This window comes from Peromyscus californicus, unplaced genomic scaffold (assembly GCF_007827085.1).
Source record: "Peromyscus californicus insignis strain IS unplaced genomic scaffold, ASM782708v3 Scaffold_10__1_contigs__length_136768540, whole genome shotgun sequence".
Taxonomy (NCBI): domain Eukaryota; kingdom Metazoa; phylum Chordata; class Mammalia; order Rodentia; family Cricetidae; genus Peromyscus; species Peromyscus californicus.
This window is the reverse complement of record NW_026294391.1, coordinates 116839863-116854023: the sequence shown is the minus strand read 5'-3', so window position 1 is coordinate 116854023 and position 14161 is coordinate 116839863. Positions and strand designations below refer to the sequence as shown.

The 14161-nt window shown below is 40.3% G+C and overlaps 1 protein-coding gene across 1 annotated transcript; it reads right to left on the bottom strand.

Annotated features, from left to right (window-relative positions):
- Positions 1-1163: 1163 nt before the first annotated feature.
- Htatsf1 (HIV-1 Tat specific factor 1) lies at positions 1164-13506 on the bottom strand. The gene is made up of 10 exons (XM_052739828.1): positions 13078-13506; positions 12647-12888; positions 10866-11046; positions 10454-10501; positions 9892-10046; positions 7498-7661; positions 6586-6685; positions 4238-4327; positions 3277-3414; positions 1164-2759 (listed from the first exon to the last, which is right to left on the bottom strand). Exons 2-10 carry the CDS (start codon positions 12830-12832, stop codon positions 1491-1493), a joined length of 2331 nt encoding a protein of 776 aa, XP_052595788.1. The 5' UTR covers positions 12833-12888; positions 13078-13506; the 3' UTR covers positions 1164-1490.
- Positions 13507-14161: the final 655 nt, after the last annotated feature.

The window sequence follows — 14161 nt, the reverse complement described above, 5'->3', positions numbered from 1 at the left end:
TTTCATAGCTGTTTGTGACTTCTAGTGTTCACATGAAAAGAGCGTATTTTTTTACCAAATAACACACACACACACACACACACACACACACACACACACACACACACACACACACACACGAGATGGTAAACTGCTAGGGTTAGCAATGCTTTGACAATCAAGTCCAAAACGTAGTAGTATTGCCATATTTCCTAACTACAAATGCTAAGAAGTCTTTGCCAAGCAGTGTTAATCCCCCTCAACCCCCCAAACAACTGATCAGACGTACTGTTTAATGGCAGAGTCTGCATTTTCAAATGATGCTTTTCTTTGAGGCAGGAATTCACTCTAAGGCTGAGGCTGGCCTGAACCTGTGGAGCCCAGGATGGCCTTGGACTTGCAATGCCACTGCCCCTGCTTCTCAAGTGTTGGGATTACAGCTGTGTGCTGCCACTACAGTCAAAATTACACACTTCCCATCAAGACCTCTCTTGTCATAGCTGTATGCCTAATTTATGTTGTAGAACTGCACATTCCAAGCAATGTGTATAGAAGGCAAAGCATTCCTTTCCTTTAGAGATAGTTTCTAATAAGTGGATGTTTGAGTACTGATGCAGTTCAGTGCTCCCAACAGAACTCAACACTACAAAATTATTAGCAAGTTCCCCAATACTGAATTGAGAAAGCTCCACCAAGGGTGAATCCTAATTGTATTGGAACAACCTGACGTGGCACAATATTAGGACTGTAATTCTAAAACAAAACACCAAGTCTATTCCTAGGAAAAAAGTTCTTAGTCTCCAGGGGAATCTATGCCCCTCTCCAAACTGTATATAAGAAGCTGTGTGATGCTTGTGCATACATCTTTCTGGAGAGAGGCCTCACAACTTCAGTCATCTTCTAAACCGGCACAGTCAAACTCTGATCACCTTCTCTCTGTTTTCAATAATTGAAGCTGGGGACCACATGCACATCGTGGCTTTAATAGAAAGGGGTAAAAAAGAAAACAGGTAACTTCCAAGGATTGGGGAAGGGGTCTAAAGTGTCACTTTTTTGTGACTTTAGGACCATGTGGTGCAGAATGGGGAAGGTTATCCCAAGTGGTAACACAGCTGGAAACAAGGGCTATGGGAGGAATTGAGCAATATTTGAAAGAGCAAAACACAAGTCAACTCAAGTCCACATTTCAGTTTCTGCATATTATCAATTTATCTTTATTTCTGAATATCACAAACTCCAATTAGAATACTTTAAAAATATTCTTTTGCATGCATTTCACAAATCCAACAAAACGATGGGTATCCAGTTTACTTGCATTGTAACTATGAAGTTTTAACTGAAGAACCAATAAACATATTTAAATCCATTGGTACAGGTGAGAACAAAAACCTTCGAGACATTAGTCTGCTGCCATCCTACCACTATGCACATGTTGATGTAACACTACTACTGACCCTGAAGCACAGGCAAATAGAGACACAGGGCTCTTCCTAAAAAGCAAGTGGAAAGGATTACATTCCATCATCATCATCATCATCATCACTACTGAGGACAAAGCTGCTGTCTGTGGACTGAGACCCATCTTCCTTCACATTTCCCACAGTCCCTCTCTCATCAGAATCATCAAACAACTTCTCATTGAGACCCTCTTCCTCATCAAAAAATTTGTCATTGGAATTCTCTTCAAACAGCTTGTCGCTGGTATCTTCATCTTTCCTTACATCTGCGTCTTCTCCATCTTCCTTTTCGTCTGTGTCATCTTCTTCCTCTTTGTCATCAGCATCTTCACACTCCTTTTCATCTGCTTCTTCTTCGTCCTCATTCTCATCGGACTCATCATCAAAAACCTTTTCAAATATGACTTCTTCCTCGTCTTCATCTTCCTCCTCCTCCTCCTCCTCCTCCTTTTCATCTGAGTCTTCATCAAATTCTCTCTCAGAGCCTTCCTCGCCTAACACTCTTTCAGATCCTTCATCAAATTCTGATTTGTCAGTGTCATTTTCTTCTGACTCTTTCTCAACATTTTCAGGGGACTCCTTGTCAGAGGCATCCTCATCAGAATCTTTTTTAGCACCATTTTCTTCTAATTCTTTGTCAGAGCCATCTTCAGACTGCTTTTCTGAGCAGTCTTCCTCAGATTCGGAGTCATCGTCTTCTGACTCTTTCTTGAGACTTTCTTCCCCTTCAGACTCTCTGCTGTGGTCATTGTCTTCAAATTCTTTTGCAAAGCCATTCTGGTCATAATTCTCTTCGCCCTTCTTCTGAGATTCTCTCTCAGGACCATTCTCTTGAGACTCCGTTTTAGGACTACCCTCTTCAAGCTCGCTCTCAGGGCAGTCTTCCTCACTCTCCCTCTTGGGGCGGTTCTCTTCACACTCTGACTTGGGGTGGTCCACTTCACACTCTGTCTTGGGGAAGCCCTCTTCACACTCTGTCTTGAGGCAGCCCTCTTCACACTCTCTCTCAGGGTAACCTTCATCAGACCCACCTTCTTTAGCATCTTTTTCAGAAGCATCTCCTTCAGATTCTGCCCCATCTTCTGCCTTTTCAAACTTACTTTCATCGATAGTTTCTTCAAATGCCATCCCAGTTGCAGCTTCCTGAGCACTCGTGCTGGACATGCTCAGGTGCTCTGAAAAATGCCTTACTCTGGAAGGCCCTGCCTTTTCGGAACCACAGATGGAATCCATACGCTGGAGGCCTCTGGTGGCCTCAGGGGCATTGAGGAATGACTCCCAGCCTCTCAGCCTTTCCTCTCTTTCTCTTGACGTCTCCTCTACCTGTGCATAAACAGAAACTAAGGTTAAGAGAAGTGTTCGGCAAAAGAGGCAACAAATTCTCTGGGCATTTCTAATACTGACACAAGTACCCTGGTTCTGTAAAGCAACTTTTCTAAAGCAATCCAAGCACTTCCTTACCCTGGTCTTCAAAACTATATACCTTGATTACACAACCTTCAATACAGTTAACCTTAAACAAGATCATATAAATATACACCAATATCACAGGACTGCTGAAAAGTTTCATTTCCTAAAACATTACTATTGGAGCTCTGTCCATTCTCTGTAACAAGAAAGTTGAGGAATAATTTAGTTTACTCTGTTCTTTTCTTATCATTCTGAGAAAACCTCAAAATTTCAGACTTATAAAGTGAGAAGTGAGAAGTTTTTCTCTATCCTCCAATGCAAAACATTACTTACGAGATGTATTCTACAAAACAGATGAAATCAACCCCCAAACTAGATCTGCAGTTGACAATGCAACAGTTCCTGTGCCCTTGACAGCTGTGGGATTTACCTGATAATCTGTAGTCCCATCCCAGGCTTGAGCAGTGATTTGACGGCCACCAAACCACCTTCCATCCAGAGTCTGAATACAATAATCAGCCTCCTCTGGTTCCCTGAAGGACACAGAGGCCACACCATCTGGGTGCCTCTAAAAAGACAAGCATAAGAAGGACTGAATGACAAGATTAAAAATCAGATACATATTTCAGAAGACAGGTAAAGAGTAGAAGTTTCCTGACACTCTGAACTAAAAGACTTCTGAAATCTTTCTTCCTTTTTATTCCAGCCAGTAGCTAGCTGCTTCGTTAGCTTTATCTTGTCTAGCAAGAACCAGTACAGTGTCCTTGCAAATGTTTCTGTTAACAACATTATCCAAGAGGGAAGACCATGTGATAAGAGTGTAAACTGGGAGGTCAGAATTGCCCTGGGATTAAATCCTGCCTGTCAGGAGCTGAATGAGCACTGAACAGGGGCTTCTGCATGAGAAGATGTGGCTTCCTCAACTGTACAGCTAGTAGCTACCTACTTCAAAGGGTTCTGAGGATTAGGTGGCATGCAGTGTAAAGGCCCTTGCAGCACATCAGCAGTACATTGTTAAGAAATGGTCACTTAAGTACTTTCTATCAGTTTTGGAAGTACAGAGAAAAATAAACAAGAGGTTTTTTTCCTTGACTGTGATCAGGTGAATAATTCAGAGAAAGGCAAGAACTTGGGAGGAAACTAACATTCAATACATTTTTCTTCTAGTTGCTGTCACTTGATCATGTACTCTTTAAGAGTCAGAAGGAAGGGAAATAAGCTCGGCATATCAAAACAATCCAAGACTCGCCTTGTAAACCATGTTCACTGAACTATTGCTGACAGACAGTAGGCCTGCAATATAAAAACACTAATCTAAAATCCAGGGCAATTAAAGTCACTCCTCAGCTCGGAAGGATGTCAGGACTTACTGGTGCAAGCCATGAACTTACATCAAACAGAAGGAGCTTCCTAATCTGTCCAAACTTTGAACACTCTACTCGAAGGTCTTCTCTGATCTCATTCAGCACCAATGGATCATCCTGCAAAAACAAACAGGATTAAAATGGAGCTCCTTCCTTCTTCATAACTCAAGAACCAAATTTATTACTGTGACAAATTTACAAATGAAAAACATTTGTCTGCAGACTACAAAAACTCAAAATAGAATTAAGTTAGATGACTTCACTCACTGCTCCTAGTTCAGGTCTACTCAAAGTGAGAGGAAATGGACAAGCATGGCAGAGAGGAGGTCCACAGTAGCACAGGAAAACTATATGGTTATACATATGTGTGTATTTTTTAAAGCACACAGTAAAATATTCTTGTTGCTTTTCCATGTGAATGTGCTAAAAAAAACCATAGAAGCATTGTTAATACCAGTGGTCTCTAGTTCAGGAGGACTCTCCTCCTAGAACTCTGGAAGGATTCAAGACTCCCAATAAGGATGAACAGAACTCTAAGCTTCAGGGCATGAAAAGCGTCAGAAAGGAACAATCACCTCTGCTCTACAGTAGCCTCTTGAACCTAGTGAGCTAGACACAGAACTTTGTGATCTGAACTTTACTCTGACTAAGATGGTGGACAATGACCATATGTGGTCACTGGGCAAGTCCTAATCACAATTAATCTCCCTAGCTACATCTTGCTTTTTACTAAGGCTATAGAAATAATAAGCTTAAATGTAGCTTCTCACATTGTATATTTCTACTGGACTGTGCGAATGTGCACAAAAAAGAAACCTCCCTTTATGCCAGAGTTCTGATTCTTCATTTCTTGACATTCAAACTTTCCAGGCAAAGTATTTTTAGGTAAGGCTTCAAACTGAACCCATCTGAAGTTACATTACAAAATAATCCTTCATTATTTACCCTGACACCAGAGAGTATTTTTAGGTATGTAACTTCTAACATTACTCTAGTATTTAGAATAAAAATATACTCCATCCTCCCAAATATAAGTTCTTTCTGATACCTTGGGGTAATTCAACAACATTGCTTTTATTTTCCTCTAAAAAGCTTAATGTTGGTGCCTGTTCTTTAGGTTCATAACCAGTCTTCAGTCAAACTAAATAGTCCCTAAAATTCCTCTTGAACCCTTCTATCAGGAGTCATATAACACACCAGACTATGCCTGGAATCCCAGCTCATGGGAAGTGGCAGGAGAATTGTAAGTTTGAAGCCAACCTGGGCTAATAAAACCCTGTCTACAAAACAAAAAATAAGAGAATTATAGAACATCTACACCAGTATCATCCAGTACTTTCAGTTGTTCTATGTATCTGTATTACCCAACATAGTAGCTACTACACGTGTGTAGTATAACTAAGGACAGGAATCTTAATTAGTTATAATAATAATTTGTGGTGGCTAGAGTCTACTTTATTTAGATTATGCAGGTCTAGACTGACATGATTTGAGATCCAGGTTCAGAAACCCTGAACAAAAAAGCAAGACATCTTCCTTGTTAACAGGCTCTCATCAAGCTCACATCATGAGGTATGGAGATAAAGTTGAACTGTCCATTTTAAGGCCCTTGCTAAGGGGCTAAAATAAAACTACCATTTTGACACTGTTGACAACGTAAACAAAAAGAACAAGACTAAACTCAGACTGCAACCAGAATGTTTTCAAATCTGAATTTTTACATTCCAAACATTTTCTTCCTTGTGTGCTATGTGCTATCATTAATTCTAGAACCAAAGAGAGAAAACAAAAGTTGTTTTTCCATTACTGATAGTATCCATCTACACTAGCAGACAGTATCAGAGGCACGATGCAGTGTTAAGCTAGCTTGACAATTCCTATTCATTTAACATCTTATTTGCTGGTTTGGGGATTTTACATGGATATTAATATCCGTTACAGAACTTGGTGAAAATGTGGTCCTGAAAAATAACCTCCATTATGAACATCAGATTTCTTTAAGGATCAAATTTTTATTAGTAATACAAAGTTTTCAGAAGCAAGTGTGGAACTGGTATTCTCCACCAAAATCAGCTGGTGTCTACTGAACTGTACTACAAATCCACAGGCCATTCCCATCAGTCTTTGAGCTCAGATAGCAAGCAGCTGTGATTTTGAGCCACAGTATGAATATTAACTGTCTTATCTGGGATACAATGAAAAGAACACCGGGATAAACACAGGAGTTCCAAATACAGGTTGATTCTTGGTTCTATTTTCCTACCCCACCGACGAATACAGGAACATGCCTTGACAAAGATGGGACACGGTAAGCTTTGAACCCTCTTATTAGAAAACATACCAGAATTTTTAGGTGTTAAAACACCATTTCCTACCTCAAAATCCATGGGGTGAAACATATTTTTGATGATGACAACTCGCTCATGTCGCATCCGGGATGGTCCAGCTCTCCTCTCAGGTCTCCAATCCAACTGCCTAATGTAACAAGAAGTAACAGTGAACTGAAATCGGGGTTCAGATTTGTGAAAGTTTAATAATAGTCATTACTTGATTCCAACCGAGTTCCACAGAACTTTCTGAAGTTAAAAAAATTCTAGGCAGGGGGCAAAAAAAAAAAAAACATGCTTAGTATCTATGTTCCCTATCAAAGTAACTGCACTCTTACTAGACGAGCACTGCAATTAGATTTCTAAAACCTCCTAATGATTTAGTATGTACAACTTTCTAAGAAGATGAAAAGGCATCCCTCAGTCATCAGTGAAGGACTGCTTCCAGGACACACATCCCCAGCTGGACATCAAAATCCTTAGCCACGCAGAACACTAACACAGGACACTACCATACTGACTTACTACCTATACCCGTCTTCCCATGCACTTTAACTCATCTCTCGAGTACTATAATACCTTACACAATGTGAACGCTGTGTAAGTAGCTGTCACGTTGCACTGAAGAGGGATTGGAAGCACAAAGGGTGGGGACAGGAAGTGTGGGAAGAGGTGATGGAGGAAAGATGAAGGTCAGTGATGCCAATGATCATGAGCCCGTCACTCAACATTTTGTTTTTAAATAAAGAAGCATAGGACACAGTTAAAAAAAATCATCCCAGAAAAAGGAAAACCTCCTCACCACTGCCAAATCAGCCCATGGAAGTAGATTGCTGATGCTCCCTGATTAGCTAATGAAATTCTTTTAGAATAATCTGTAGATGTGTTTGATGGAACAAAACTAAGTAGTTATTCCCCAAAACATGCTTTATCTGAAACTTTTCACAAAAGAATACAAACTTCTGTTGCAGAGACAGTTTCTTCTTATAATCTTTGCACTTCTTCTTCTTTTTTGAGGCATCGTACTCGCCCTTCAGCTGGAACCTGGCCATCTCGACATGTAATTTGTAGCCTCTAATTTCGTCTTCATCCAAAAGTTTTAATGCAAGTTCCACGGACTCTTTCTTTATAATGGAAAATAAAACAGTAAGTTGAGCACTCAAATGAAACTTGAGATTTTGAGATAAACAATGCCAGCTATCTACTTTGGGATAATGAATCCTAGAATATAAATCAGGAAAGCTATGTTCAAAACACAGCTATACCTCAAACACCTGTGTTAACTTAGGAAGGACTAGTTCTCTGAACCCCAACTTCTCCATCTATAAAAAGCTAAAATAATATATTCATCAAAGAGTTTCTGACAAAATCAGATAAAAAAGTGTATGGAAAGATCAGGGCATGGCATACAATAGGTGTTTAGTAAATTATATTATTGGGTAATGTTTTTCTGTAGGAGCCCAAATTTCTCATCTGCGGAATGACAAGAGATTTGAATAATTTCTGTAACATCTATTTAACAACAGATGATTCAAGGAACTGGAAATAATAAAGCCAACCTTTAATGTTCAGCTTCATAAAACTAAAGTGGAGAGCTGTAATGACATACCAAGTAGAAGATAATTATTTAATGGCTTATATATTAAGTGCATTTATGGACTCTAGGTCCTACACAAACAGGGTACTTACTGCCCCTACTCAAACAGAGTCAAAGATCTGAAGGTACGAGGAAGGCACAAAGGACCACTGACCTCAGCTGCTCAAATCATATACAGATCCTGAAATAATTAACTTTATTTTCGAAAGTGCAATTTACTGGCTTGACAAGCTGTTACTTTCGTGGGCCCTAAGTTACAAAAGTGTGTCACAAAGCAGTATTTTTCTTTAAAACTCCAATCATGGAGCTGAAGAAATGGCTCAAGAGTCAAGAGCCCTGCTACTTTTGCAGAGAACCCAAGGTCGGCTCCCAGAACCATAGTGGGTAGCTCACAGCAATCTATAATTCCAGCTCCACAGGATCCAACATCTTCTTCTGGCCTCTGCAGGCAACAGCATTCATGTGTAAAAAAATTCATGCACACATGCACACACACACATGTACAAGCACACACACACACAAATAAAAGAAAATAATATTTTTTAAAAAAAATCCGATCAACACCTTCCTCTTTGAAAAATTTACTTCATAGGTTTTTAGTCATCTTTAGGCTGGTAAAATTCTCAAATATTACACATAAACATACAAAACTGCCATGATTGTGTTAGGGTCCACTAACCCATCTTGCTTACAAAACAGATTAAAAGCTGATAACCCCTGCCAGCTCAAACCTACTGTCTTCTGGTTCCATTGTGTACTATCCACTAACTACACACTCAGGATATATAATTACATTATCTTTTTTTACTTTAATTTGTAGTTATTTTCAGATTCTATGAAAAATTCATGTCATAATTGTGGCCATTTGTTTTTTAACCAGGCAATAATGGATAATACATGCTCCTAAGGTGACCAGTGTTGCAGAAATGATAATTTTCTTTCACAACAAACAATCCCTGTGCAATTTATAGTAACAAGACCACACAAATTCTGAAAATTTCCATTTTACTTCTCTTCTGTGGTATTGAAAGCAGTAAGTATAATTTACCACCTCCTTTCCAGTCTAATTCAGGGTTAGAAAATTCTTTCTGTAAAGAGCCGGTTAGTAAATCGTTTAGGTTTTGCGGGTCAGAGGTGGATGCTGCAACCACTCAACGCTACTGATGAAACACAAAAGCAGCCTCACACAAAGGCATAAGTGAGTGAGTGTGGTTGTGTTCCGACAAAATTTTATTTGCAAAAATAGGTGGCAGGCTAGACTCTGTTATACCCCATTCCAATTCATTCCAATGTGCTAAATAATGTCGCTGGCATTTTTTTCCTTCTCAATTTTTAAACTGCTGATTACATGCACTGATGATGAGATCTTTACAGTTAGGTTTTTTTTGAAGTTAAAGAAAAGCCCCTCGATCACATATTTACATAACATTTTGACCTTGCAGCAAACAGTTTCTTAAAACAAGCAAATAACCCTAGTGTTACTAAGTTGACTTTTGGATTTTACACTGTCTTACTTAATACTTTTGTTTTATGTATTTACATCCTTAGTCGAGTATACTGTATGGAAGCAGTAATTTATATATACTAAAAATTAGAAAAGGTATCAGCATCACCTACAGTCACAGTCTGAAATTTCAGTTTTCTTTCTATTGTGTTTTGGATGGTTCTTGGCTTAGGTTAGCATCTACAAAAGATTCTAGCCTTGGTTCCTCAGTTAAAATTAGAGGGACAAGAAACTTATTTGACCATTTACCAACCTTCAGATAACAGCAAAGCCCATCTCCTTTAAGATTTCCTTGATTATCTTTGTAAAGTTTGACCTTAAATTCTTCTGTCTGAGGATCTCTCATAATAATGCCAAATTTGGACATAAGCTGTATGAATTCATCCACTGTGATGTCTGGAGGCAGACCTATAGTTTCAGAGAACAATTTTCAAGTATTTAATAAAGGTAAAAGTTATTCAGCATATTACCAACAAGAAACCTACAACTTAGGTGAGTGTAAAGCTGATTTGTGTAAATGAGTGCAAAACTTCCTATCTATAAATCTGAAGATCATTCATATTTTATATATTAAAATGTATCATAGTTATGCAATGCTTCACTAAATCTGAAGAGACAAATTGATGTAAATTATCTAAGGCAGACATACAGAAAAGCATGCAAAATTGCATAAATTTTCTTTATTCTGTACTAAGTAAATCCCAAGTTAGCATAAATAGCTGAATAAAACACACTAAAAACTAAAAATCACTTAGCACAAGGTCTCGGCATTAAATGTTTCCAACCTTGAAACTGCATTAAAAAGGGATAAATACCTGACACATATACATTTGTATTTCTGTCTTCTTCAACATGGAACCATCCTAAAAATCAAAATGAAATAAATAAAATACTTGCAAGAAACAACAAAAATCTCATGAAATCTTGGCAACAGTAGTTTCGTAAAACTTTGAGAATGTTCTCTTTAATTAAGAAGACTAAGTCTAACTCAAATCACTACCCACTTTCAAAATACATAAACTTTTTGACTGAGAATTAGTTTTAGGGCTCTCTGTGAAAGAGAAAAAGGCTATCTCAATTCTTAATGACTTTAAGCCTATATTAAAGTGAAAGCTCACATTACCTACCATTCCTTCAATGCTATTATAATCCTCCAAAATGTAAAACATATTCACACATTTTTCTATTTCATTTTTAAACCCAAGTTTGCAAAACAGAACCACTTGCCTGATTCGGCCTTTCTCTTTTCTCCCCTCTTTTTGGGGTCAGTGGCTTCTGGGATTGCTTTCTGTGGAGGTTCTTCTACGGTCTTTGTGTTGGTATCCTGGACATTCTCAGTAGAACTAGATGCACCATCACTAGAAAAGCCGTAATTAGCCTGATACGTAGCAATGAAATCTTCAGTGATCTAAATGGGTTAAGTCAGCACATATGCAGACATGGTTACTTCACTTGTGTTATATGGCTGTACATTCAGTAATATAATCTAAAACTTAAACAAGTGTTCATGCCAAAAGTAGTTGTAATAATTCAAGTATAACGTGAGAACAATCACCTTATGTAGAAAGTGTGTAATATGATCAAAGTAAGACAAAAGTACTCGGATTGCCAACAAGAAAAGTATGGGAGAGAATTTTAAGTGATGCTAGCACCTTTTCTAGTTGTTTTTAAATTACTACTTCTCTACAGTATATTTGACTAAGGTGGCCAATACAAAAGAAGTATCAAATAATGAGACAGAGTAAAACCAACAGTCACCTAGAAATTTAACCATAGAATCTACTTTTTGGTGTACAGATGCACAAAAAAAAATACATGTACACTAAGATTTTTGTGTTTATGAATGAGGCTGGCAACTGTGCTAAAACACAAAATGCCCATTTTAGCATGAGCACTAATTCACATTAGTGCTTAGTGACAAAACAAAATTCAAGACACACTCAATACACACCCATCGCCCTGGCTTTGCAGGGGAACGCACTATTGAAAAATGGCTGAATGAAGTTATAAGTTATGTCTATCGCTTTCAGGCACACATAAAAGTGAAAATTTAAAACCCAAAATTTGAAGAACTATGGTTTTCAGTAACAAAAGATAAAGTTACCAAGCAATTGCTTGTCGGACAATTAGAAGCACGCAGAAGGTAGAAGAAATCACATCTACATTCAAGCTGGTATTGCAAGTTCAGAAATGCGACAAAAAATTTTAAAAATTTGGAGAGCTTGAGCTATGCACAAATATAAAATCAGAAAGAATAGTTGGAGTAATTTTTCAACTAACAATCCGTCTACACAATGGAGACAAGTTTTGTGTACTTGGCTCTCAAGTCACTTGGATATTAATGTTCCTATGAGGCTAAGACTAACAGGGTACTTTCACCATAGAGTTTACACTACCAGGTTTAACACTAGTTGTTTTATTTCCATGTTGAAATTAAACACTTAGCAATTCCCAAGTACTCAAAACAAATGTAGAGATGTTTTCCAACCGTTTTCTGTGCTTTCCTCATCATATTCCTGTGGTTACAAAGGTTCAAACTTAGATGCTCTGGAACAAAATTTAGTAGAAAAATAAACCAAGATGCAAGGCAAGTTTATTCAATAGAATGAGGTAAAAGGCTGCTTTCCCACCCCCTAAATCAACAAGCTAAATCTTGTCCACAGCCTATACACTAAACATCTCACATAAGTTTGGCTATACAGGAGAAAACTGTTATTAATGTGATTTCCTTGGTGGTTTTCCTTTTTGCAATAAAAAGCAGTCATCAATATAACAACCAACTGTGACCTTCACCAAAAAAAAAGGCATAAAAAGCTTTAAGGCAGCACCCTAAGATTTACTTTCCTTTCTACATCGGCACTGAAATAAACTGAACAAATAGACAGCCATCAACCACCGGTTCAAGGACCTAGTACTTCAGCAAAGCAAACCTAAGGAGTGTCCCGCAAGGGTGTCCAGGGATCCCCACAGCCCCGCTCCACAGTGGTACTCAAGCCACTCTTTCTTACCTTAGGAAACCAAGCCTTCTTATCAAGGTCCCACTCGTAGGGAGTGTCATCCGGCGGTTGTCCCAAAGATTCGGTTTCTCCAGAGGGATCCTTCTGGGTGTCACCTTCCTTGGGGTCTCCGTACAATTCTTGCATTCTCAACTGTTCATCAAACTCGTCGTTCCCGCTTAAGTTGTTGCCACTCATGTTTCTTACGTGGCCGCACGGACAGTGTTCAGAGAAGTGAAGAGGCCAAAGCGACGCTGGAGAGGAGCAGAGAAAGGGAGGTCGGCAGAGCTCAGAACGTGCAGTGCAACCCCTGGCCCGCCTCCCCGCAGCGCCCCAGCAGTCCCTGGGAAGTCTGAGCCGCACCGCCCAGGCCCCGCCCTCCCGCCCGCCCCACACGCGCACGCACGCGCCTTGAAGCTGCCAGCGCAGTCGCGGCCACCCACCGGGCGGGCTCCGCGGGGCCTCGACGCCACCGCTTGGTCCAGGGCGAAGCGGAAGCGCGCACGCGCGCCGTCACAGCCGCCGTCCGCTCCGGAGGCACCACGGCTTCCTCCCGCCACAACAGGAAATAACTGGAGAACGAAGTCCACCTCAGGCTGATGCAGTCGCCATTATCCGCGCGTGGCGACGTAGCGGGTCGCGTTGACACGCCCACTCTGGCGTCAAACGGCCGCGACGCTTGCGAGAGCCAGGGGCGGGGCTTCAAAAGCGCGCTGCTGCCGCGTGTCTGTACTCACGGGAACTCGCCATGGAGACGCAGCCTATAGAAATCCTTGACACCTCAGGAACCTTGGGCTCGGTGGGGTCCCCTGCAGTTCGGACGAGGCGATAGCCTGAGAAAAGGCTTGGGACTCCTCCAGTAGGGCTGCCGCTGGATGGGCTTTGCGGCAGCCGCCATCTTGGGGAGGTGGGTGGGACCATGGGACAAGTTTCTCCCGCTTCGCGAACCCGGTGTGCCTCTTTCGCGCAAATCTCCGCCCCTGCGAAGGAACCAAGTATTTAGTTATTTTTAAATTTTTGTCTTAGCGTACACACGGCTTTTGTTCACCTTAGTAACCCAAACACGTCACATGCTATTTGGGGTCTAGTGAGGAGTGAGTGAATGAGCGAACGAACGATGAGCAGAAGGTCCCATCTCTTCCTAATTTCACCCCCTTTTTATGCATCTGGTACCACCTTCGGGCTGCACTTGGTGAGGGTAGCATTTGCCTGCAGCGTACTGCAAGGTATCAGAGATACTCAAGCTTGAAACTTGAAGCTTGACTGTAAACATCCCCATGTACAAATGCCAGCTGAACCGTGTGGCTCCGTTTCTTCATCTCTTAGAAAGACAGCCCACTAACTGCTCTAAGCAGGACTTTCCCCCAAATATTTCATACATCTCCAAAAGTGAAGGGGTCCATGTTTTTAAAATAGACAGGTATTTAGTGAACTCCTGTTAAGTGCCAGGCACTGGGGGAGGTTCTGGGACAGCAGTCAGGAATACGGGCTCGCATCAAGGGAGACTCAGTTATGGTTTGGCGAAAA